General features: G+C 56.1%; 1 protein-coding gene across 1 annotated transcript in view; it reads right to left on the bottom strand.

Moving 5' to 3' along the window:
• Positions 1 to 25,059, bottom strand: part of LOC142475187 (transforming growth factor beta-1-induced transcript 1 protein-like) — a 61,589-nt gene that overhangs the window by 3,920 nt on the left and 32,610 nt on the right. The window contains exons 4-5 of the mRNA XM_075581160.1: positions 14,849 to 14,970; positions 14,686 to 14,750 (exon numbers count right to left, since the gene is read on the bottom strand). Coding sequence (XP_075437275.1) covers positions 14,686 to 14,750; positions 14,849 to 14,970 — 187 coding nt within the window. The remainder of the gene's footprint in view (positions 1 to 14,685; positions 14,751 to 14,848; positions 14,971 to 25,059) is intronic.

The raw sequence follows: 25,059 nt of genomic DNA on the forward strand, positions 1-25,059 counted from the left end.
TGTTACATACAGTATTGTGAGGCCTAACATGTTACATACAGTATTGTGAGGCCTAACATGTTACATACAGTATTGTGAGGCCTAACATGTTACATACAGTATTGTGAGGCCTAACATGTTACATACAGTATTGTGATCCTAACATGTTACATACAGTATTGTGATCCTAACATGTTACATACAGTATTGTGAGGCCTAACATGTTACATACAGTATTGTGATCCTAACATGTTACATACTGTATTGTGATCCTAACATTACATACAGTATTGTGAGGCCTAACATGTTACATACAGTATTGTGAGGCCTAACATGTTACATACAGTATTGTGAGGCCTAACATGTTACATACAGTATTGTGAGGCCTAACATGTTACATACAGTATTGTGAGGCCTAACATGTTACATACAGTATTGTGAGGCCTAACATGTTACATACAGTATTGTGAGGCCTAACATGTTACATACAGTATTGTGAGGCCTAACATGTTACATACAGTATTGTGAGGCCTAGTTCACATGGCCGCACGTTCTAGGCGCAGAGGCCCTATTGAAATCACAGGCCTCCCCCCAGCCCTATACCTTCTGAATCCTGCTGCATGGATTGACACACAAGTGAGTGGGGTACACAGATAACCCTAAGGCTGCGGACGCTCCGTGCTGAGCCCCTGCATCCTCAATGAGGATGCCTTGAGAGGGGGCTCACGCGAGCGTCCGCAGGCGTCCTCAGGCTTTGGAGTTTTCAGCCGAGCGCCAAGCTGTTTTTCAGCGCGCTGTCGGCTGAAAACATCCAAACAGCCTTAAGCAGCGTCAACGTCACGGCGCCGTGACGTCAGCGCCGTGACATTGACGTCTCTGCGTCGCGGGCGATTGGCCCAGCGACGTCACTGCCCCGCCTCCAACCACCTCCCCCTGGATCCCTTCGCGCACGCTGGCTCGCCTGCAAGTCCGTGCAATCGCGCTGACTGAAGCAGGCGAGCCTCAGCGTTAGCGCGCCTCCGCTCTCCTCAACCCTCTATGGCCCGGGCCTAATACTCGGACAAGCAGAGAGATGCCTGACCCCCGACTCTCTGCTTCCCACCTAAGGCTGCCAGGTGTCCGGCATTGAACGGACTGACGGTATTTGGTTACTCTGTCCGGTAAAGAATGAGAGATAATATCGGACATGTATGTGTGCGGGGGGGGGACGGGACAGGAACGGGACATGTATGTGTGCGGGGGGATGGGACATGTATGTGCGTGGGGGGAGGGGAACGGGACATGTATGTGTGCAGGGAGGGGGCACCTGTGTGCGGGGGGACACGTATGTTTGCAGTTGGGGAAATGTATGTGTGCAGGGGGGACATGTATGTGTGCAGGGCGGGACATGTATGTGTGCAGGGGGGATGGGACATCTATGTGTGCAGGGCGGGACATGTATGTGTGTGGTGGACGACGACATGCATGTGTGCGGGCGGGGGATGGGCGACATGTATGTGTGCGGACGACGACGACATCTATGTGTGCGGACGACGACGATATGTATGTGTGCGGGGGCGACGGGACATGTATGTGTGCGGGGGGCGACGGGACATGTATGTGTGCGATGGCAACGTGACATGTATATGTGTGGGGGGGACAGGACATGTATGTGTGCAGGGGGGACAAGACATGTACGTGTGCGGGGCGATGGGACATGTATGTGTGCGGGGCGACGGGACATGTATGTGTGCGGGGGCGACAGGACATGTATGTGTGCGGGGGGGACAGGACATGTATGTGTGCATGGGGGGACGGGAACGGGACATGTACGTGTGCGGGGGCGATGGGACATGTATGTGTGCGGGGGCGACAGGACATGTATGTGTGCGGGGGGACAGGACATGTATGTGTGCATGGGGGGGACGGGAACGGGACATGTACGTGTGCGGGGGCGATGGGACATGTATGTGTGCGGGGTGACGGGACATGTATGTGTGCGGGGGCGACGGGACATATATGTGATGGGGGACATGTATGTGTGCAGGATGGGACACATATGTGTGCAGGGCGGGATATGTATGTGTGCAGGGGGGATGGGACATCTATGTGTGCGGTGGGGACACATGTATGTGTGTGGGGACGACGACATGCATGTGTGTGGGGGGACGTGTATTCATGCGGGGGGATATGTATGTGTGCGGGATGATGGGACATGTATGTGTGCAGGGGGGACATGTATGTGTGCGGGGGGATGGGACACGTATGTGTGCGGGGAGGGGGCACATGTGTGTGCAGGGGACACACGTATGTGTGCAGTTGGGGACATGTATGTGTGCAGGGGGGACATGTATATGTGCGGGGGGAAATGTATGTGTGCAGGGGGGATGGGACATCTATGTGTGCGGGGTGGGATGGGACATGTATGTGTGCGGGGTGGGATGGGACATGTATGTGTGCGGGGTGGGATGGGACATGTATGTGTGCGGGGTGGGATGGGACATGTATGTGTGCGGGGTGGGACATGTATGTGTGCAGGAGGGACATGTATGTGTGCGGGGACAAGTCACTGTGTATGTATGTGTGTCTGTCATGTGTGTGTCCTGTATGTGTGTGTGAGGGGGACATTATGTGTGCAGGGGGGGACCGGACATGATTGTGTGCTGGGGGGAAAGGATATGTATGTGTGCGGGGGGAACAGACATGTATGTTTGCGGGGGAACGGGACATGTATGTTTGCGGGGGGATGGGACATGTATGTGTGCAGGGGGGATGGGACATGTATGTGTGCGGGGGACAGGACATGTATGTGTGCAGGGGGGATGGGACATGTATGTGTGCGGGGGGGGGGAACATGTATGTGTGCGGGGACAAGTCACTGTGTGTGTGTCCAGTGTGTGTGTGTCTGTCCTGTGTGTCCCCTGTGTATGTCCTGTGTATGTCCTGTGTGTTTCCTGTGTGGGGGGGGGAGTGTGTGGGGGGACTGTGTGTGTCCTGTGTGTGTGTGTTTGGGGGGGAAGGGAGGGGGGAGGTGTGTGTCCTGTGGGGGGGGGGAGGTGTTTGTGTCCTATGTGTGTGTCCTGTGTGCTGTGTCGTGTGTGTGTGTGTGTGTGTGTGTCATGTGTGTATGTGTGTCCTGTGTCCTCTATCTATCTGTTCTGTTTTTCCTGGTGTGGGTGTGTGTGTGTGTGTGTGGGTGTATGTGTGTGTGGGTGTATGTGTGTGTGTGTGGGTGTATGTGTGGGTGTGGGTGTGGGTGGGTGTGTGGGTGTGTGTGGGTGTATGTGTGTGTGGGTGTGTGTGGGTGTAATGTGTGTGTGTGTGGGTGTATGTGTGGGTGTGGGTGTGGGTGGGTGTGTGGGTGTGTGTGGGTGTATGTGTGTGTGTGGGTGTGGGTGTATGTGTGTGTGTGTGGGTGTATGTGTGGGTGTGGGTGTGGGTGGGTGTGTGGGTGTGTGTGGGTGTATGTGTGTGTGTGTGGGTGTGGGTGTATGTGTGTGGGTGTTTTCTCTGGCTGTCCTTTAGGGGTGATAATAACAGGGAGGGGGGATGAGAGAAGATGAAGGGAGGGGGATGAGAGAGGATGAAGGGAGGGCGGTGAGAGAATGAAGGGGGGTGAGAAAGGATGAAGGGGGGGTGATAGAAGATGAAGGGAGGGGGATGAGAGAAGATGAAGAGAGGGGGGGTGAGAGGAAGAAGGGGGTGAGAGGAAGAAGGGAGGGGGAACGAGAGAGGATGAAGGGAGGGGGGACGAGAGAGGATGAAGGGAGGGGGGACGAGAGAGGATGAAGGGGAGGGGGAACGAGAGAGGATGAAGGGAGGGGGGACGAGAGAGGATGAAGAGAGGGGGGGTGAGAGGAAGAAGGGGGGTGAGAGGATGAAGGGAGGCAGAATGAGAGAGGATGAAGGGAGGGGGTCCGAGAGAGGATGAAGGGAGGGGGGACAAGAAAGGATGAAGGGAGGGTGAACGAGAGAGGATGAAGGGAGGGGGAACGAGAGAGGATGAAGGGAGGGGGAATGAAAGAGGATGAAGGGAGGGGGGACGAAAGAGGATGAAGGGAGGGGGGACGAGAAAGGATGAAGGGAGGGGGAACGAGAGAGGATGAAGGGAGGGGGAATGAAAGAGGATGAAGGGAGGGGGAATGAAAGAGGATGAAGGGAGGGGGGACGAAAGAGGATGAAGGGAGGGGGGACGAAAGAGGATGAAGGGAGGGGGAACGAGAGAGGATGAAGGGAGGGGGGACGAGAGAGGATGAAAGGAGGGGGTGAGAGGAAGAAGGGGGGTGAGAGAGATTGAAGGGAGGGGGGATGAGAGAATGAAGGGAGGGGGGAGGAGAGGATGAAGGGATGGGGGGATGAGAGAGGATGAAGGGGGGATGAGAGAGGATGAAGAGGGGATGAGAGAAGATGAAGGGAGGGGGGATGAGAGAGGATGAAGGGAGGAGGGGAGAGAGAGGGTGAAGGGAGGGGGGGTGAGAGAATGAAGGGAGGGGGTTAAGAGGAAGAAGGGGGGATGAGAGAAGATGAAGGGAGGGGGGATGAAAGAGGATGAGGGGGTGAGAGGACAAGGGGGTGGGAGGTCAAGAGGATAAGGGGAGAGAGAGAGAGGATGAGGGGTGCAACAATCTTGGAATTTGTGGGCGGAGCAGTAAGATCAGTATTGCTCGCCATGTACAGTATGACTGCAGGTCAGTTATTTATGAATGACGTCATTTGTTCTAAATTTCACTCCAAGCGTGCACCAATCTGCACCAATTTGCATAATTTCCTAAAAAAAATCCTTGGAAGGGGACTCCCTCCCCCCCTCCCAAAACTCCTTCCCAGAGTCTTTACAAAACAGAATATACATTTTTGCAAAATGGTGAATACTTGGAGTGAAATTCAGACAAAAAGACGTAACAGTCAGGTCCTTTATGTATGTATGTTTTTATTTTTATAGCGCCATTAATGTACATAGCGCTTCATAGCAGTAATAGTTACAATCATATAAATAATAAGATATAAATAACACAAAGGGAAGAAGTGCTTCAGACTTAAAAGTAACATTTAGGAAAAGGAGTCCCTGCTCCGAAGAGCTTACAATCTAATTGGTTGGTAGGAAGAACGTACAGAGACAGTAGGAGGGCGTTCTGGTAAGAGCGTCTACAAGGGCTACTCATATGCTTTCTTAAGCAGGTGGGTTTTAAAGGTGGATAGAGAGGGTGCTAGTCGGGTATTGAGGGGAAGGGCATTCCAGAGGTGTGGGGCAGTCAGTGAGAAGGGTTTAAGGAAGGAGAGGGATTTAGATACAAAAGGGGGTAGAGAGAAGACATCATTGAGCAGAACGCAAGAGTCGGGATGGTGCATAGCGAGAAATTAGGGCTGAGATGTAAGGAGGGGCAGAAGAGTGTAAAGCTTTAAAAGTGAGGAGAAGAATGGAGTGTGAGATGCGGGATTTGATCGGAAGCCAGGAGAGGGATTTCATGAGGGGAGATGCTGAGACAGATCTAGGAAAGAGTAGAGTGATTCTGGCAGTAGCGTTTAGGATAGATTGTAGGGGAGACAGGTGAGAGGCAGGAAGGCCGGACAGCAGGAGGTTACAGTAATCAAGACGGGAGAGAATGAGGGCCTGAGTCAGAGTTTTAGCAGTCAAGCATACTCCCGCACAAATACTCCCACACATACTCCCGCACAAATACTCCCACACATACTCCCGCACAAACTTTTCTCGCGTGCATTGTACCCTTCACAATTATTTTTGGACAAGCAACCTGGCAACCCTACCCACAACAAAAATACCAAACATATGTAGCCTCCCTCTGGGCACCAATTATTAATGTATGTGGTTAATAGCCATAATGGGATAACTGTGTGGGATCACTCTGGTTACTCCCCTCCACTATCATGTGATGTACTGTAGAATGACTATAGAGAAAGGATAGCCACTCCCCAGTATGTCCTGTGGCCAGTGATGTCACTATAGGGAGACCGAAGGTTATATATAGATCCATCCACTGTTCTAGAAGCAGGTTCATTGGAGTTCTGAAGAGGACCTCACTGTAAATCCTGCAAATATGTTTAAGTGTATAGATTAATGCATGGGTGCGCAAACTGGGGGACGCGGTGGTTGCAGGGATCCTGCGGTCCACAACATTTTAATTAAATGCCGGGGGATCATGACCCTGCCACCTATTACTTACCGAGATTCAGGCGGCTGTTGACGCGTCGCCACGGCCCCACTGCGTCATTTGATGCCGGAAACAGAGGTAAAGGGGTCGCGAGCACCGGGGGCAGCAGGGGGGGGGGCGCATTTGCAAAAGTTTGCGCACCCCTGGATTAATGTATTAAAGATGTCGTGTCACCATTTGTTTTCAGTTGAGGAACGTGCTCTATATAGTTAGCGCCTATATTAGTGGCCCAAGATTGTTCTAATTCGGGAAGAGGAGTGAGCATGTGCTCAGCAGGGAGAGGAGTGTGTGCTCAACAGGGAGAGGAGTGTGTGCTCAGCAGGGAGAGGAGTATGTGCTCAACAGGGAGAGGAGTGTGTGCTCAGCAGGGAGAGGAGTGTGTGCTCAGCAGGGAGAGGTGTGTGTGCTAAGCAGGGAGAGGAGTGTGTGCTAAGCAGGAAGAGGAGTGTGTGCTAAGCAGGAAGAGGAGTGTGTGCTCAGCAGGGAGAGGAGTGTGTGCTCAGCAGGGAGAGGAGTGTGTGCTCAGCAGGGAGTTTCCCCGGGAGCATGTGCTCAGCAGGAAGAGGAGTGTGTGCTCAGCAGGGAGAGGAGTGTGTGCTCAGCAGGGAGAGGAGTGTGTGCTCAGCAGGGAGAGGAGTGTGTGCTCAGCAGGGAGAGGAGTGTGTGCTAAGCAGGAAGAGGAGTGTGTGCTCAGCAGAGAGTTTCCCCGGGAGCATGTGCTCAGCAGGGACAGGAGTGTGTGCTCAGCAGGTAGAGGAGTGTGTGCTCAGCAGGAAGAGGAGTGTGTGCTCAGCAGGGAGAGGAGCGTGTGCTCAGCAGGGAGAGGAGCGTGTGCTCAGCAGGGAGAGGAGTGTGTGCTCAGCAGGGAGAGGAGTGTGTGCTCAGCAGGGAGTTTCCCCGGGAGCATGGGCTCAGCAGGGAGAGGAGTGTGTGCTCAGCAGGGAGAGGAGTGTGTGCTCAGCAGGGAGAGGAGTGTGTGCTCAGCAGGAAGAGGAGTGTGTGCTCAGCAGGGAGTTTCCCCGGGAGCATGTGCTCAGCAGGGACAGGAGTGTGTGCTCAGCAGGTAGAGGAGTGTGTGCTCAGCAGGGAGAGGAGCGTGTGCTCAGCAGGGAGAGGAGTGTGTGCTCAGCAGGGAGATGAGTGTGTGCTCAGCAGGGAGAGGAGAGGGTGTTCAGCAGGGAGAGGAGTGTGTGCTCAGCAGGGAGAGGAGTGTGTGCTCAGCAGGGAGAGGAGTGTGTGCTCAGCAGGGAGAGGAGCGTGTGCTCAGCAGGGAGAGGAGCGTGTGCTCAGCAGGAAGAGGAGTGTGTGCTCAGCAGGGAGAGGAGTGTGTGCTCAGCAGGAAGAGGAGTGTGTGCTCAGCAGGGAGAGGAGCGTGTGCTCAGCAGGGAGAGGAGCGTGTACTCAGCAGGGAGAGGAGCGTGTGCTCAGCAGGGAGAGGAGCATGTGCTCAGCAGGGAAAAGAGCGTGTGCTCAGCAGGGAGAGGAGCGTGTGCTCAGCAGGGAAAAGAGCGTGTGCTCAGCAGGGAGAGGAGCATGTGCTAAGCAGGGAGAGAAGTGTGTGCTCAGCAGGGAGAGGAGTGTGTGCTCAGCAGGGAGAGGAGTGTGTGCTCAGCAGGGAAAGGAGTGTGTGCTCAGCAGGGAGAGGAGTGTGTGCTCAGCAGGGAGAGGAGTGTGTGCTCAGCAGGGAGAGGAGTGTGTGCTCAGCAGGGAGAGGAGCGTGTGCTCAGCAGGGAGAGGAGTGTGTGCTCAGCAGGGAGAGGAGTGTGTGCTCAGCAGGAAGAGGAGTGTGTGCTCAGCAGGGAGAGGAGCGTGCGCTCAGCAGGGAGAGGAGCGTGTACTCAGCAGGGAGAGGAGCGTGTGCTCAGCAGGGAGAGGAGCGTGTGCTCAGCAGGGAAAAGAGCGTGTGCTCAGCAGGGAGAGGAGCGTGTGCTCAGCAGGGAAAAGAGCGTGTGCTCAGCAGGGAAAAGAGCGTGTGCTCAGCAGGGAGAGGAGCATGTGCTAAGCAGGGAGAGAAGTGTGTGCTCAGCAGGGAGAGGAGTGTGTGCTCAGCAGGGAGAGGAGTGTGTGCTCAGCAGGGAGAGGAGTGTGTGCTCAGCTTGGAGAGGAGTGTGTGCACAGCAGGGAGAGGAGTGTGTGCACAGCAGGGAGAGCAGTGTGTGCACAGCAGGGAGAGGAGTGTGTGCACAGCAGGGAGAGGAGTGTATGCTCAGCAGGGAGAGGAGTGTGTGCTCAGCAGGGAGAGGAGTGTGTGCTCAGCAGGAAGAGGAGTGTGTGCTCAGCAGGAAGAGGAGTGTGTGCTCAGCAGGAAGAGGAGTGTGTGCTCAGCAGGGAGAGGAGTGTGTGCTCAGCAGGGAAAGGAGTGTGTGCTCAGCAGGGAGAGGAGTGTGTGCTCAGCAGGGAGAGGAGTGTGTGCTCAGCAGGAAGAGGAGTGTGTGCTCAGCAGGGAGAGGAGTGTGTGCTCAGAAGGAAGAGGAGTGTGTGCTCAGCAGGGAGAGGAGTGTGTGCTCAGCAGGGAGTTTCCCTGGGAGCAAGTGCACAGCAGGGAGAGGAGTGTGTGCTCAGCAGGTAGAGGAAGGAGTGTGTGCTCAGCAGGAAGAGGAGTGTGTGCTCAGCAGGAAGAGGAGCGTGTGCTCAGCAGGAAGAGGAGCATGTGCTCAGCAGGAAGAGGAGCGTGTGCTCAGCAGGGAGAGGAGCGTGTGAGTGAGGGATACCCGGGGAAGAAGCATAAGTACCTCCCCAGTGTAGGGGTGAGGGATACCCGGGGAAGAAGCATAAGTACCTCCCCAGCGTAGGAGTGAGGGATACCCGGGGAAGAAGCATAAGTACCTCCCCAGCGTAGGAGTGAGGGGTATCAGGGGAAGAAGCATAAGTAACTCCCCAGCGTAGGAGTGAGGGGTACCCGGGGAAGAAGCATAAGTACCTCCCCAGCGTAGGAGTGAGGGATACCCGGGGAAGAAGCATAAGTACCTCCCCAGCGTAGGAGTGAGGGATACACGGGGAAGAAGCATAAGTACCTCCCCAGCGTAGGAGTGAGGGATACCCGGGGAAGAAGCATAAGTACCTCCCCAGCGTAGGAGTGAGGGGTACCCGGGGAAGAAGCATAAGTACCTCCCCAGCGTAGGAGTTAGGGGTACCAGGGGAAGAAGCATAAGTACCTCCCCAGCGTAGGAGTGAGGGGTACCAGGGGAAGAAGCATAAGTACCTCCCCAGCATAGGAGTGAGGGGTACCAGGGGAAGAAGCATAAGTACCTCCCCAGCGTAGGAGTGAGGGGTACCCGGGGAAGAAACATAAGTACCTCCCCAGCGTAGGAGTGAGGGGTACCTGGGGAAGAAGCATAAGTACCTCCCCAGCGTAGGAGTGCGGGGTACCTGGGGAAGAAGCATAAGTACCTCCCCAGCGTAGGAGTGAGGGGTACCCGGGGTAGAAGCATAAATACCTTCCCAGCGTAGGAGTGAGGGGTACCAGGGGAAGAAGCATAAGTACCTCCCCAGCATAGGAGTGTGGGGTACCCGGGGAAGAAGCATAAGTACCTCCCCAGCATAGGAGTGAGGGGTACCCGGGGAAGAAGCATAAGTACCTCCCCAGCGTAGGAGTGAGGGATACCCGGGGAAGAAGCATAAGTACCTCCCCAGCGTAGGAGTGAGGGATACCCGGGGAAGAAGCATAAGTACCTCCCCAGCATAGGAGTGAGGGATACCCGGGGAAGAAGCATAAGTACCTCCCCAGCGTAGGAGTGAGGGGTACCCGGGGAAGAAGCATAAGTACCTCCCCAGCGTAGGAGTGAGGGGTACCCGGGGAAGAAGCATAAGTACCTCCCCAGCGTAGGAGTGAGGGATACCCGGGGAAGAAGCATAAGTACCTCCCCAGCATAGGAGTGAGGGGTACCCGGGGAAGAAGCATAAGTACCTCCCCAGCGTAGGAGTGTAGGATACCCGGGGAACAAGCATAAGTACCTCCCCAGCGTAGGAGTGAGGGGTACCCGAGGAACAAGCATAAGTACCTCCCCAGCATAGGAGTGAGGGATACACAGGGAAGAAGCATAAGTACCTCCCCAGCGTAGGAGTGCGGGGTACCCGGGGAAGAAGCATAAGTACCTCCCCAGCGTAGGAGTGAGGGATACCCGGGGAAGAAGCATAAGTACCTCCCCAGCGTAGGAGTGAGGGATACCCGGGGAAGAAGCATAAGTACCTCCCCAGCATAGAAGTGAGGGGTACCCGGGGAAGAAGCATAAGTACCTCCCCAGCATAGGAGTGTGGGATACCCGGGGAACAAGCATAAGTACCTCCCCAGCGTAGGAGTGAGGGGTACCAGGGGAAGAAGAATAAGTACCTCCCCAGTGTAGGAGTGAGGGGTACCCGGGGAAGAAGCATAAGTACCTCCCCAGCATAGGAGTGAGGGATACCCGGGGAAGAAGCATAAGTACCTCCCCAGCGTAGGAGTGAGGGGTACCCGGGGAAGAAGCATAAGTACCTCCCCAGCGTAGGAGTGAGGGGTACCCGGGGAAGAAGCATAAGTACCTCCCCAGCGTAGGAGTGAGGGATACCCGGGGAAGAAGCATAAGTACCTCCCCAGCGTAGGAGTGAGGGATACCCGGGGAAGAAGCATAAGTACCTCCCCAGCGTAGGAGTGAGGGGTACCCGGGGAAGACGCATAAGTACCTCCCCAGTGTAGGAGTGAGGGGTACCCGGGGAACAAGCATAAGTACCTCCTCAGCGTAGGAGTGAGGGGTACCCGGGGAAGAAGCATAAGTACCTCCCCAGCATAGGAGTGAGGGATACCCGGGGAAGAAGCATAAGTACCTCCCCAGCGTAGGAGTGAGGGGTACCCGGGGAAGAAGCATAAGTACCTCCCAAGCGTAGGAGTGAGGGGTACCCGGGGAAGAAGCATAAGTACCTCCCCAGCGTAGGAGTGAGGGATACCCGGGGAAGAAGCATAAGTACCTCCCCAGCGTAGGAGTGAGGGATACCCGGGGAAGAAGCATAAGTACCTCCCCAGCGTAGGAGTGAGGGGTACCCGGGGAAGAAGCATAAGTACCTCCCCAGTGTAGGAGTGAGGGGTACCCGGGGAACAAGCATAAGTACCTCCTCAGCGTAGGAGTGAGGGGTACCCGGGGAAGAAGCATAAGTACCTCCCCAGTGTAGGAGTGAGGGATACCCGGGGAAGAAGCATAAGTACCTCCCCAGCGTAGGAGTGAGGGGTACCCGGGGAAGAAGCATAAGTACCTCCCCAGCGCAGGAGTGAGGGATACCCGGGGAAGAAGCATAAGTACCTCCCCAGCGTAGGAGTGAGGGGTACCAGGGGAAGAAGCATAAGTACCTCCCCAGCGTAGGAGTGAGGGGTACCCGGGGAAGAAGCATAAGTACCTCCCCAGTGTAGGAGTGAGGGGTACCCGGGGAAGAAGCATAAGTACCTCCCCAGCGTAGGAGTGAGGGATACCCCGGGAAGAAGCATAAGTACCTCCCCAGCGTAGGAGTGAGGTGTACCCGGGGAAGAAGCATAAGTACCTCCCCAGCGTAGGAGTGAGGGATACCCGGGGAAGAAGCATAAGTACCTCCCCAGCGTAGGAGTGAGGGGTACCCGGGGAAGAAGCATAAGTACCTCCCCAGTGTAGGAGTGAGGGATACCCGGGGAAGAAGCATAAGTACCTCCCCAGCGTAGGAGTGAGGGGTACCCGGGGAAGAAGCATAAGTACCTCCCCAGCGCAGGAGTGAGGGATACCCGGGGAAGAAGCATAAGTACCTCCCCAGCGTAGGAGTGAGGGGTACCAGGGGAAGAAGCATAAGTACCTCCCCAGCGTAGGAGTGAGGGGTACCCGGGGAAGAAGCATAAGTACCTCCCCAGTGTAGGAGTGAGGGGTACCCGGGGAAGAAGCATAAGTACCTCCCCAGCGTAGGAGTGAGGGATACCCCGGGAAGAAGCATAAGTACCTCCCCAGCGTAGGAGTGAGGTGTACCCGGGGAAGAAGCATAAGTACCTCCCCAGCGTAGGAGTGAGGGATACCCGGGGAAGAAGCATAATTACCTCCCCAGCGTAGGAGTGAGGGATACCCGGGGAAGAAGCATAAGTACCTCCCCAGCGTAGGAGTGAGGGATACCCGGGAAAGAAGCATAAGTACCTCCCCAGCGTAGGAGTGAGGGATACCCGGGGAAGAAGCATAAGTACCTCCCCAGCGTAGGAGTGAGGGGTACCCGGGGAAGAAGCATAAGTACCTCCCCAGTGTAGGAGTGAGGGGTACCCGGGGAAGAAGCATAAGTACCTCCCCAGCGTAGGAGTGAGGGATACCCCGGGAAGAAGCATAAGTACCTCCCCAGCGTAGGAGTGAGGTGTACCCGGGGAAGAAGCATAAGTACCTTCCCAGCGTAGGAGTGAGGGATACCCGGGGAAGAAGCATAATTACCTCCCCAGCGTAGGAGTAAGAGATACCCGGGGAAGAAGCATAAGTACCTCCCCAGCGTAGGAGTGAGGGATACCCGGGGAAGAAGCATAAGTACCTCCCCAGCGTAGGAGTGAGGGATACCCGGGGAAGAAGCATAAGTACCTCCCCAGCGTAGGAGTGAGGGGTACCCGGGGAACAAGCATAAGTACCTCCTCAGCGTAGGAGTGAGGGGTACCCGGGGAAGAAGCATAAGTACCTCCCCAGCGTAGGAGTGAGGGATACCCGGGGAAGAAGCATAAGTACCTCCCCAGCGTAGGAGTGAGGGATACCCGGGGAAGAAGCATAAGTACCTCCCCAGCGTAGGAGTGAGGGATACCAGGGGAAGAAGCATAAGTACCTCCCCAGCGTAGGAGTGAGGGATATCCGGGGAAGAAGCATAAGTACCTCCCCAGCGTAGGAGTGAGGGATACCAGCCTGCACCGACCCAGCACCCTGAGCAGGTCTGAGAGACTGAGCCCAGCCTGCACCCAGCACCCTGACCAGGTCTGAGAGACTGAGCCCAGCCTGCACTGACCCAGCACCCTGACCAGGTCTGAGAGACTGAGCCCAGCCTGCACCCAGCACCCTGAGCAGGTCTGAGAGACTGAGCCCAGCCTGCACTGACCCAGCACCCTGAGCAGGTCTGAGAGACTGAGCCCAGCCTGCACCCAGCACCCTGAGCAGGTATGAGAGACTGAGCCCAGCCTGCACCCAGCACCCTGACCTGGTCTGAGACTGAGCCCAGCCTGCACCCAGCACCCTGAGCAGGTCTGAGAGACTGAGCCCAGCCTGCACCCAGCACCCTGACCAGGTCTGAGACTGAGCCCAGCCTGCACCCAGCACCCTGAGCAGGTCTGAGAGACTGAGCCCAGCCTGCACCGACCCAGCACCCTGACCAGGTCTGAGACTGAGCCCAGCCTGCACCCAGCGCCCTGAGCAGGTCTGAGAGACTGAGCCCAGCCTGCACCCAGCACCATGAGCAGGTCTGAGAGACTGAGCCCAGCCTGCACCCAGCACCCTGAGCAGGTCTGAGAGACTGAGCCCAGCCTGCACCCAGCACCCTGAGCAGGTCTGAGAGACTGAGCCCAGCCTGCACCCAGCACCCTGAGAAAGTCTAAGAGACTGAGCTAAGCCTGCACCCAGCACCCTGAGCAGGTCTGAGAGACTGAGCCCAGCCTGCACCCAGCACCCTGAGCAGGTATGAGAGACTGAGCCCAGCCTGCACCCAGCACCCTGAGCAGGTCTGAGAGACTGAGCCCAGACCTGCACCCAGCACCCTGAGCAGGTCTGAGAGACTGAGCCCAGCCTGCACCCAGCACCCTGAGCAGGTCTGAGAGACTGAGCCCAGCCTGCACCCAGCACCCTGAGCAGGTCTGAGAGACTGAGCCCAGCCTGCACCCAGCACCCTGAGCAGGTCTGAGAGACTGAGCCCAGCCTGCACCCACCCAGCACCATGAGCAGGTCTGAGAGACTGAGCTAAGCCTGCACCCAGCACCCTGAGCAGGTCTGAGAGACTGAGCCCAGCCTGCACCGACCCAGCACCCTGAGCAGGTCTGAGAGACTGAGCCCAGCCTGCACCCAGCACCCTGAGCAGGTATGAGAGACTGAGCCCAGCCTGCACCGACCCAGCACCCTGAGCAGGTCTGAGAGACTGAGCCCAGCCTGCACCGACCCAGCACCCTGAGCAGGTCTGAGAGACTGAGCCCAGCCTGCACCGACCCAGCACCCTGAGCAGGTCTGAGAGACTGAGCCCAGCCTGCACCCAGCACCCTGAGCAGGTCTGAGAGACTGAGCCCAGCCTGCACCCAGCACCCTGAGCAGGTATGAGAGACTGAGCCCAGCCTGCACCCAGCACCCTGAGCAGGTATGAGAGACTGAACCCAGCCTGCACCCAGCACCCTGAGCAGGTATGAGAGACTGAGCCCAGCCTGCACCGACCCAGCACCCTGAGCAGGTCTGAGAGACTGAGCCCAGTCATGTAAATATCCAACGCTATGTAAACTCCTACAGAGCTACACAGCGGTGTGCTAATAACCCTACTCCTCTGCCACACCCCTTCAACTGCCACGACCGCATAGTTGACCCTTGGTGACATCTGGTGCCGGAATTTGGGAGTGGTAGATTACAATGTGAGGGCCGTAGACCTGTACAGATGATCCTTGTCCCCCAGAAAAGTCACAGGGTCAGGGTTCGTGGATGACATCTTTGGCTGTGAAAGAACAAAGAGAAAGATGGGTCAGAGTTCATCATCTGTTTGGTGATGGATCAGATCCTTGCCAGTGGGGTTATGTGTCAGGGGGTCATTACCTTGGGGTCATAGGCTGGTGGAGGGGGTCGTGTCTCACTGGTCTCAGGGTTTTCATGAGAATCCGTCAGTAAAACTGGACAACGAGGAGGAGACGTGAGCTGGATATCAGCGAGGAGTGCGTCTGAGAGAACACAACGTCACAATGACTTAGCACCATGAGGAGACGTGATCTGGAGATCAGTGAGGAGTGCATCTGAGAGAACACAACATCACAATGACATAACACAACGAGGAGACCTGATCTGGAGATCAGTGAGGAGTGCGTCTGAGAGAACACAACGTCACAATGACTTAGCACAACGAGGAGACCTGATCTGGAGATCAGCGAGGAGTGCGTCTGAGAGAACACAACGTCACAATGACTTAGCACCATGAGGATACGTGATCTGGATATCAGTGAGGAGTGCATCTGAGAGAACACAACGTCACAATGACTTAGCACAATGAGGAGACGTGATCTGGAGATCAGTGAGGAGTGCATCTGAGAGAACACAACATCACAATGACATAGCACAACGAGGAGACCTGATCTGGAGATCAGCGAGGAGTGCGTCTGAGAGAACACAACGTCACAATGACTTAGCACAACGAGGAGACCTGATCTGGAGATCAGCGAGGAGTGCGTCTGAGAGAACACAACGTCACAATGACTTAGCACAACGAGGAGACGTGATCTGGAGATCAATGAGGAGTGCGTCTGAGAGAACACAATGTCACAATGAGACATCACAACGAGGAGGAGACGTTAGCTGAAGATCAGTGAGGAATGTGTCTGAGAGCAGGGCCGCCGACGGGGGGACAGACGGGACAAGTGCCCAGGCCCGGTGACTGTGGGGGTGCCCGGCAGCCAGACAAAGAATTTGGGCCCGACCTCTCATGGCCGCTGGGGCCCGGCTCTCCCCAAGCTGTGGCCCCCCTACTCACTAACTGTCCCATGCCTGGTTCTCGGATGTCGGCACACGCCGGGGCTTCTGAAGTTGGCGCAAACCGGAAGTAAGCTGGGATATGCTTCTGGCGCACCTGCATGTGGGACGCCAGCATAGGGACGTCAGACGCTCGGCGTGGGACAGAGTGAGGGAGAGGCCTGCAGCTTGGGGAGTGCCGTGCCCGGCATGCTGACCTCAGACGCTCTCGTGGGACAGAGTGAGGGAGAGGCCTGCAGCTTGGGGAGTGCCGGGCCCGGCACGCTGACCTCAGACGCTCGGCGTGGGACAGAGTGAGGGAGAGGCCTGCAGCTTGGGGAGTGCCGGGCCCGGCACGCTGACCTCAGACGCTCGGCGTGGGACAGAGTGAGGGAAAGGCCTGCAGCTTGGGGAGTGCCAGGCCAGGCACGCTTACCTCAGACGCTCTCGTGGGACAGAGTGAGGGAGAGGCCTGCAGCTTGGGGAGTGCCGGGCCCGGCACACTGACCTCAGACGCTCGGCGTGGGACAGAGTGAGAGAGAGGCCTGCAGCTTGGGGAGTGCCGGGCCCGGCACGCTGACCTCAGACGCTCGGCGTGGGACAGAGTGAGGGAGAGGCCTGCAGCTTGGGGAGTGCCGGGCCCAGCACGCTGACCTCAGATGCTCGGCGTGGGACAGAGTGAGGGAAAGGCCTGCAGCTTGGGGAGTGCCGGGCCCGGCGTGCTGACATCAGACGCTCGGCGTGGGACAGAGTGAGGGAGAGGCCTGCAGCTTGGGGAGTGCCGGGCCCGGCACGCTGACCTCAGACGCTCGGCGTGGGACAGAGTGAGGGAGAGGCCTGCAGCTTGGGGAGTGCCGGGCCCAGCACGCTGACCTCAGACGCTCGGCGTGGGACAGAGTGAGGGAGAGGCCTGCAGCTTGGGGAGTGCCGGGCCCGGCACGCTGACCTCAGACGCACGGCGTGGGACAGAGTGAGGGAGAGGCCTGCAGCTTGGGGAGTGCCGGGCCCAGCACGCTGACCTCAGACGCTCGGCGTGGGACAGAGTTAGGGAGAGGCCTGCAGCTTGGGGAGTGCCGGGCCCGGCACGCTGACCTCAGACGCTCGGCGTGGGACAGAGTGAGGGAAAGGCCTGCAGCTTGGGGAGTTCCGGAACCGGCACGCTGACCTCAGACGCTCGGCGTGGGACAGAGTGAGGGAGAGGCCTGCAGCTTGGGGAGTGCCGGGCCCGGCACGCTGACCTCAGACGCTTGGCGTGGGACAGAGTGAGGGAAAGGCCTGCAGCTTGGGGAGTGCCGGGCCCGGCGTGCTGACCTCAGACGCTCGGCGTGGGACAGAGTGAGGGAGAGGCCTGCAGCTTGGGGAGTGCCGGGCCCGGTGTGCTGACCTCAGACGCTCGGCGTGGGACAGAGTGAGGGAGAGGCCTGCAGCTTGGGGAGTGCTGGGCCCGGCACGCTGACCTCAGACGCTCGGCGTGGGACAGAGTGAGGGAAAGGCCTGCAGCTTGGTGTGTGCCGGGCCCGGCACGCTGACCTTAGACGCTCGGTGTGGGACAGAGTGAGGGAAAGGCCTGCAGCTTGGGGAGTGCCGGGCCCGGCACGCTGACCTCAGACGCTCGGCGTGGGACAGAGTGAGGGAAAGGCCTGCAGCTTGGGGAGTGCCGGGCCCGGCACGCTGACCTCAGACGCTCGGCGTGGGACAGAGTGAGGGAGAGGCCTGCAGCTTGGGGAGTGCCGGGCCGGCACGCTGACCTCAGACGCTCGGCGTGGGACAGAGTGAGGGAGAGGCCTGCAGCTTGGGGAGTGCCAGGCCCGGCACGCTGACCTCAGACGCTCGGCGTGGGACAGAGTGAGGGAAAGGCCTGCAACTTGGGGAGTGCCGGGCTCGGCACGCTGACCTCAGACGCTCGGCGTGGGACAGAGTGAGAGAGAGGCCTGCAGCTTGGGGAGTGCCGGGCCTGGCACGCAGACCTCAGACGCTCGGCATGGGACAGAGTGAGGGAGAGGCCTGCAGCTTGGGGAGTGCCGGGCCAGGCACGCTGACCTCAGACACTCGGCGTGGGACAGAGTGAGGGAGAGGCCTGCAGCTTGGGGAGTGCCGGGCCTGGCACGCAGACCTCAGACGCTCGGCATGGGACAGAGTGAGGGAGAGGCCTGCAGCTTGGGGAGTGCCGGGCCAGGCACGCTGACCTCAGACACTCGGCGTGGGACAGAGTGAGGGAGAGGCCTGCAGCTTGGGGAGTGCCGGGCCCGGCACGCTGACCTCAGACGCTCGGCGTGGGACAGAGTGAGGGAAAGGCCTGCAGCTTGGGGAGTGCCAGGCCCGGCACGCTGACCTCAGACGCTCGGCGTGGGACAGAGTGAGGGAGAGGCCTGCAGCTTGGGGAGTGCCGGGCCCGGCACGCTGACCTCAGACGCTCGGCGTGGGACAGAGTGAGGGAAAGGCCTGCAGCTTGGGGAGTGCCGGGCCCGGCACGCTGACCTCAGACGCTCGGCGTGGGACAGAGTGAGGGAGAGGCCTGCAGCTTGGGGAGTGCCGGGCCCGGCACGCTGACCTCAGACGCTCGGCGTGGGACAGAGTTAGGGAGAGGCCTGCAGCTTGGGGAGTGCCGGGCCCGGCACGCTGACCTCAGACGCTCGGCGTGGGACAGAGTGAGGGAGAGGCCTGCAGCTTGGGGAGTGCCGGGCCCGGCACGCTGACCTCAGACGCTCGGCGTGGGACAGAGTGAGGGAGAGGCCTGCAGCTTTGGGAGTGCCGGGCCCGGCACGCTGACCTCAGACGCTCGGCGTGGGACAGAGTGAGGGAGAGGCCTGCAGCTTGGGGAGTGCCGGGCCCGGCACGCTGACCTCAGACGCTCGGCGTGGGACAGAGTGAGGGAGAGGCCTGCAGCTTGGGGAGTGCCGGGCCCGGCACACTGACCTCAGACGCTCGGCGTGGGACAGAGTTAGGGAGAGGCCTGCAGCTTGGGGAGTGCCAGGCCCGGCACGCTGACCTCAGACGCTCGGCGTGGGACAGAGTGAGGGAGAGGCCTGCAGCTTGGGGAGTGCCGGGCCCGGCACGCTGACCTCAGACGCTCGGCGTGGGACAGAGTGAGGGAGAGGCCTGCAGCTTGGGGAGTGCCGGGCCCGGCACGCTGACCTCAGACGCTCGGCGTGGGACAGAGTGAGGGAGAGGCCTGCAGCTTGGGGAGTGCCGGGCCCGGCACGCTGACCTCAGACGCTCGGCGTGGGACAGAGTGAGGGAGAGGCCTGCAGCTTGGGGAGTGCCGGGCCCGGCGCGCTGACCTCAGACGCTCGGCGTGGGACAGAGTGAGGGAGAGGCCTGCAGCTTGGGGAGTGCCGGGCCCGGCACGCTGACCTCAGACGCTCGGCGTGGGACAGAGTGAGGGAGAGGCCTGCAGCTTGGGGAGTGCCGGGCCCGGCACGCTGACCTCAGACGCTCGGCGTGGGACAGAGTGAGGGAGAGGCCTGCAGCTTGGGGAGTGCCGGGCCCGGCACGCTGACCTCAGACGCACGGCGTGGGACAGAGTGAGGGAGAGGCCTGCAGCTTGGGGAGTGCCAGGCCCGGCACGCTGACCTCAGACGCTCGGCGTGGGACAGAGTGAGGGAGAGGCCTGCAGCTTGGGGAGTGCCGGGCCCGGCACGCTGTGACCAGCAGCAAGGTAAGGGTTTATATGTATTGGGGGGGGGTATCCGGAGCTGGCGGTCCCGCTATCGGACGCATATACAGGAGCACACCGCAAACAGAGGAACGAGGAGGTATCCGGAGCTGGCGGTCCCGCTATCAGACGCATATACAGGAGCACACCGCAAACAGAGGAACGAGGAGGTATCCGAAGCTGGCGGTCCCGCTATCGGACGCATATACAGGAGCACACCGCAAACAGAGGAACGAGGAGGTATCCGGAGCTGGCGGTCCCGCTATCGGACGCATATACAGGAGCACACCGCAAACAGAGGAACGAGGAGGTATCCGGAGCTGGCGGTCCCGCTATCAGACGCATATACAGGAGCACACCGCAAACAGAGGAACGAGGAGGTATCCGGAGCTGGCGGTCCCGCTATCGGACGCATATACAGGAGCACACCGCAAACAGAGGAACGAGGAGGTATCCGGAGCTGGCGGTCCCGCTATCAGGCTGGTGGCTCTGTGTAGCAATGTGGAGCAGTATGCTTGTACAGTGGTGGTGAGAGACTGCTGTTTATTTGCTGTGTAAGCTGCTTGCTTGTTTCTTTAGCATAAAGGCTGTGGGTAGCAGCTCCCCTGTGTGTGTCCCCAAGGCACACGGTCTTCTTTTTACTATTCTGAAGCCAGGGTCACATGTAATGTGTGAATGGCCCCCGATAGCATTAACTCAGTTCCCTTTTAAATCACTCCAAGTCTTATAATATTTCCTCCACTTTATTGGGAAAAGCAGCAGAACACAGATACTTGTGGATGGTATGTAGTGGTGATTTATAGTTGGAAACAGGTAAAAAGAAATTACCTCACCGAGGGAGATTACATAGAAGGGTGCTGTACTCACTGTCTCCAGGGTGGAAAAGGAAGTGAGGGGCAGTGTGGGAAAAAGGAATAGCCTTGGGACAGACTATCCTGAACCAACAGGAGGGGGGGGGGGGGGGCAGACTAGCCCATTCTGGTGAGGATCTCAGAGGCTGCTGTAGCAGCTCACTGATTTCGTGCCCAGAGGCAAGAAATGCAACATTGTTACATGTCACACAGGCACAGTATGTGTGTGCAAACTCCATGCAGCTGAAAATAAAACTGACAGGCAGAACTGCAAGGAAAAAAGGGGGGGGGGGGTGAAACAGAAGTGCAGTTCGTGTTCCATGACAGGGGGAGACGCCAGCCACTCACTATCTCTAGACCCCAATCGGTGGATTGAATGAGAGGAGCGGACATATCCCTGACCCTGAAAGGACCTTCTGATGTGAACAAGCTCACACACGGCCGTGTGAGTACTACAGTATATATTTTTATTTACTTATTGCCACTTTCCCACCATTGTGTGTTCAATGTGTATTTTACCTTAAGCATTGGGAGTTTCATTACACTTTTGCTGTTCTTTATTTATTTTGATATATTTGTCCATCTGAATTGGTCCTGGATTACTTGCGCCGACAGTAAACACCATACCTTCATTGCCTCATGAGGATCAAGGGGTGATCTTCTCCTGGTCGGGCAGCAGTACTGTTAAGGGGCCAGTATTTATGATTTAATCTTCTTTCCACTACGTTTTATTTTGGTCCAACTGCATTGTATTTATTAGTATTGCAATTTGTGCTTACTACTTTTAGGGAGAGCCCCAGTTATTTTGTCTAATAACCCCATATAATACCCTTGATGCAAATATTGCCATTCAGGGATACTCCATTTCTAGGAGAGATAGGTCAAAGCGAGGAGGAGGGGTGTTATTTTATATTGCAGACATCTTACAATTTATGCTCCTAAATTGCCCCCCAAGCCCATCCTCTTTTGAAATCCTAGTTGGCAAAATCTGCCTCCCCTTTTCGAAGGCCGTTCTTATTGTTGGCATTTACCGCCCCCTAAAGCCCCTCTACAATCCCTGACTGATATCACCCAGTTTCTTGGCTCAATTTCCTCTCTGAGTGAGAAGAGTGAGCTGCTAGTTCTTGGGGATTTCATCTTCAATTGTCTCAACCCTAAAAACAAGAAAATCCAGACACAACTCAAGTCACTTAACCCAGGGGGGCGCAAACTTTTTTCCCTGCGCCCCCCTGCCGGCGGTCCCCTCTCTTCCGCGCCCCCCCTAACCACCATTGACCCGCCCTCCGGCGTCATGACGTCACATGACCTCGCGGCGTCATTTTGACGCCGCGTTGCCATGGCGACGCAAGAAGGAAGCCGCCGGAGTCACGGGTAAGTATGGTTTACAGAGGCCCTGCAGCTCCCCGGGCACTTAATTTAAGTGCCTTCGGGAAGCGCGCGGGGCCTCTGTAAACCCCGCGCCCCCCCACCGGCAGTCTCGCGCCCCCCCTGGGGGTCGCGCCCCACAGATTGCGCACCGCTGACTTAACCTATCGCAACTCATTTCCCAACCCACACGAATAAACCTGAAGTCTCATAACCATTCCTTGCTAGACTGGATTCTCTCCTCAAACCCCAGCAGAATCCAATCCTCTGGCATCCTTCCTGATATTTTCAGTGACCATGCAATAGTGTACTGTGTAAGGAAAATTACAGTAACCCACCCCAATCAAGCCCTAAAGTTCTGCACACAAGAAAATTTAGAAACTTTAACCCACAACAGTTTCTGGCTGATTTTACCAGCTGCCCTTGGTACAGAATTGACCTAATTCCTGACCCCGATTCCGCACTCAACTATTTTCAATCTGAGTTCTTAAACCTCTGTGATACCCATGCCCCACTACGCAGAATAAGAGTACAGGGCCCCACCTTCCATGGGTAACAACCGACCTTATATCGCTCTACCATCTTAGGGATGGGTTGTGGAAAAGCTACAAAGTAACTGGTACTACCAAGGATTTCAATCACTACAGATGCCTGCGGCAAACAAGACACGCAAAACCCAGCTAACTTCTGGAAGGTTATCAACAATATATTCCAGCCTTCTAACCTAACCTTCTAACCTTTAAATTCCAAAAAGGGCTATCTGTCGCCCATATAAATATCCGGAGCCTGCTGCCCAAACTGGATGAACTAAGGGCATGGTGCCTTATCCATAAGCCCAAAGCCATCGTTCTTACAGAAACATGGCTAACCCCTAAAACCCCTGATGCAAATATCGCCATTCAGGGATACTCCATTTCTAGGAGAGATAGGTCAAAGAGAGGAGGAGGGGTGTTATTTTATATTGCAGACACATTACAATTTATGGAAAAATAGGGTAACCCCAATTATCGAGGCCACTGCCAGGCATTATGGAGTGTGTTTAGGAAAGAAGGTTTGACGCCGGTATACAGGTGATGCAGGTAATAAGGCAATATTGGGGTATCTCCGATACTAACAAGGGGAGTGGGGTACTGGAAAACCGGTTAGAGGTACAAGGGGACACCTCCCAAGGGGGCGCCCCCAAGTAAATCACGGCCCGGCTACCAATATATCCTCACCTGTCTCTCCCTGTGTATCGCGTGGAGGTCCCTTGAAAGCCGTTCCTGTTTGCGGCTGCAAGCTTGATCCTGGAGGCTCTGTATGCTGGGATTCTGCTTGCTGGCGTCTGCGTGCCCCAACCGGATATGACGTCACAGGTGAAAAAAATGGAGATTGCTTCCGAGGTTCACAGCACCTTCTCTCAGCCAGTTGTACTGTATGAATATGGCTGAGTGAAGGTGCTGTGAACCTCGGAAGCAATCTCCATTTTTTTCACATTACAATTTACACTGTTAAATTGCCCCCAAGCCCACCCTCTTTTGAAATTCTAGTTGGCAAAATCTGCCTCCCCTTTTCTAAGCCCATCTTGATTGCTGGCATCTACCGCCCCCCTAAAGCCCCTCTACAATCCCTGACTGATATCACCCAATTTCTTGGCTCCATTTCCTCTTTGAATGAGAAGAGTGAGCTGCTAGTTCTTGGGGATTTCAACTTTAATTGGCTTGACCCTAAAAAACACAAAATCCAGATACAACTCAAGTCACATAACCTATCGCAACTCATTTCCCAACCCACACGAATAAACCTGAAGTCGCACAACCATTCCTTGCTAGACTGGATTCTCTCCTCAAACCCCAGCAGAATCCAATCCTCTGGCATCCTTCCTGATATTTTCAGTGACCATGCAATAGTGTACTGTGTAAGGAAAATTAAACCGCCCCAATCAAGCACTAAAGTTCTCCTCACTAGAACATTTAAAAACTTTAACCCACAACAGTTTCTGGATGACCTTACCAACTGCCCATGGCAGAGAATCGATTTAATTCCCGACCCTGATTCTGAGCTCGACTATTTCCAATCAGAGTTCTTAAAACTCTGCGATACCCATGCTCCACTACGCAAAATAAGGGTACGGGGGGCCCACCTTCCATGGGTTACAACTCACCTTATAGCACTCTACCAGCTCAGGGATACCTTGTGGAAAAGCTACAAGGTAACTGGCACTACCAAGGATCTCAATCACTACAGATGCCTGCGGAACGTGTGCACAAGGCAAACAAGGCACGCAAACGCACAATATTACTCTGACAATCTCCACCAAAATACATCAAACCCAGCTAACTTCTGGAAGGTTATCAACAATATATTGAAGCCTCCTAACCATCAACAACCAAGTAATATCACTAAGGAGTATATTACTCTGACAAACCCCACTGACATCGCAAATGCATTCAATGATTACTTTGTGGGGTGTGCCACTAATTTATTAGCGAAATGCAGCACAAACCACAAACCTGAATCTCATCCTGGGAGTACCCCTATAGTCCCACCCCCTCCCAACACTGCCCAGAATTTTCAATTTGGCCCAGTATCTGAAGAGGAGATTACACAAGTGCTCCTCAAATTAAAACTAAGCAGCCAATGTGGACCCGACTTACTACAATCTAGGTTCCTACGACTTGGTGCCCCAGCCATTTCAAAACCAATTTCTTCCATAGTCAACTCTATCCTGTCTGCTGGCCATATCCTTCAGACCTGGAAAACTGCCAGAGTTGTCCCAATCTTCAAAAGTGGGGACAAAAACACTGTCTCAAACTACAGGCCAATCTCCCTTCTCCCAATTCTATCCAAAGACATGGAAAAATGTGTCCACTCCCAATTAAGCGATTACTACACCAAGACAAATTTCCCTAGCCAATTCCAATCTGGCTTTTGCCCCAAACACCCCACCGTAACTACCCTGCTAAAAGTTTGCAATGAGACCCAGTGTGGAATGGAACGGGGACAACTCACTGGTGCAGTATTCCTAGATTTTGCAAAGGCTTTTGACACAGTTGATCATGCTATCCTGCTTAACAAACTTCAGAGCTCTGGAATAGGGAAACATGCTTTAAACTGGTTTCAGTCCTACCTATCAGGTAGATCCCAACATGTGTCCATCTCAGGCTCTAACTCCAACCCCCTGGATATCACCTGTGGTGTCCCGCAAGGCTCTGTTCTGGGGCCCCTACTCTTCTCAGTGTTCATTAATGATCTTCCCACAGCTTGTAAGGAAGCCTCAATACACATGTATGCAGATGACACAAATCTATATGCACACAGCCATAGCCTCTCTGACCTTGAACACATACTTCAGTCTGACTTTTTGAGACTCGGAAACTGGATTTCCCAAAACAAACTGTTTTTAAACACTGACAAGACTGTAACAATGGTATTTGGGACCAAGACTAAATTTGTAA

This window comes from Ascaphus truei, unplaced genomic scaffold, assembly GCF_040206685.1.
Source record: "Ascaphus truei isolate aAscTru1 unplaced genomic scaffold, aAscTru1.hap1 HAP1_SCAFFOLD_1088, whole genome shotgun sequence".
Taxonomy (NCBI): domain Eukaryota; kingdom Metazoa; phylum Chordata; class Amphibia; order Anura; family Ascaphidae; genus Ascaphus; species Ascaphus truei.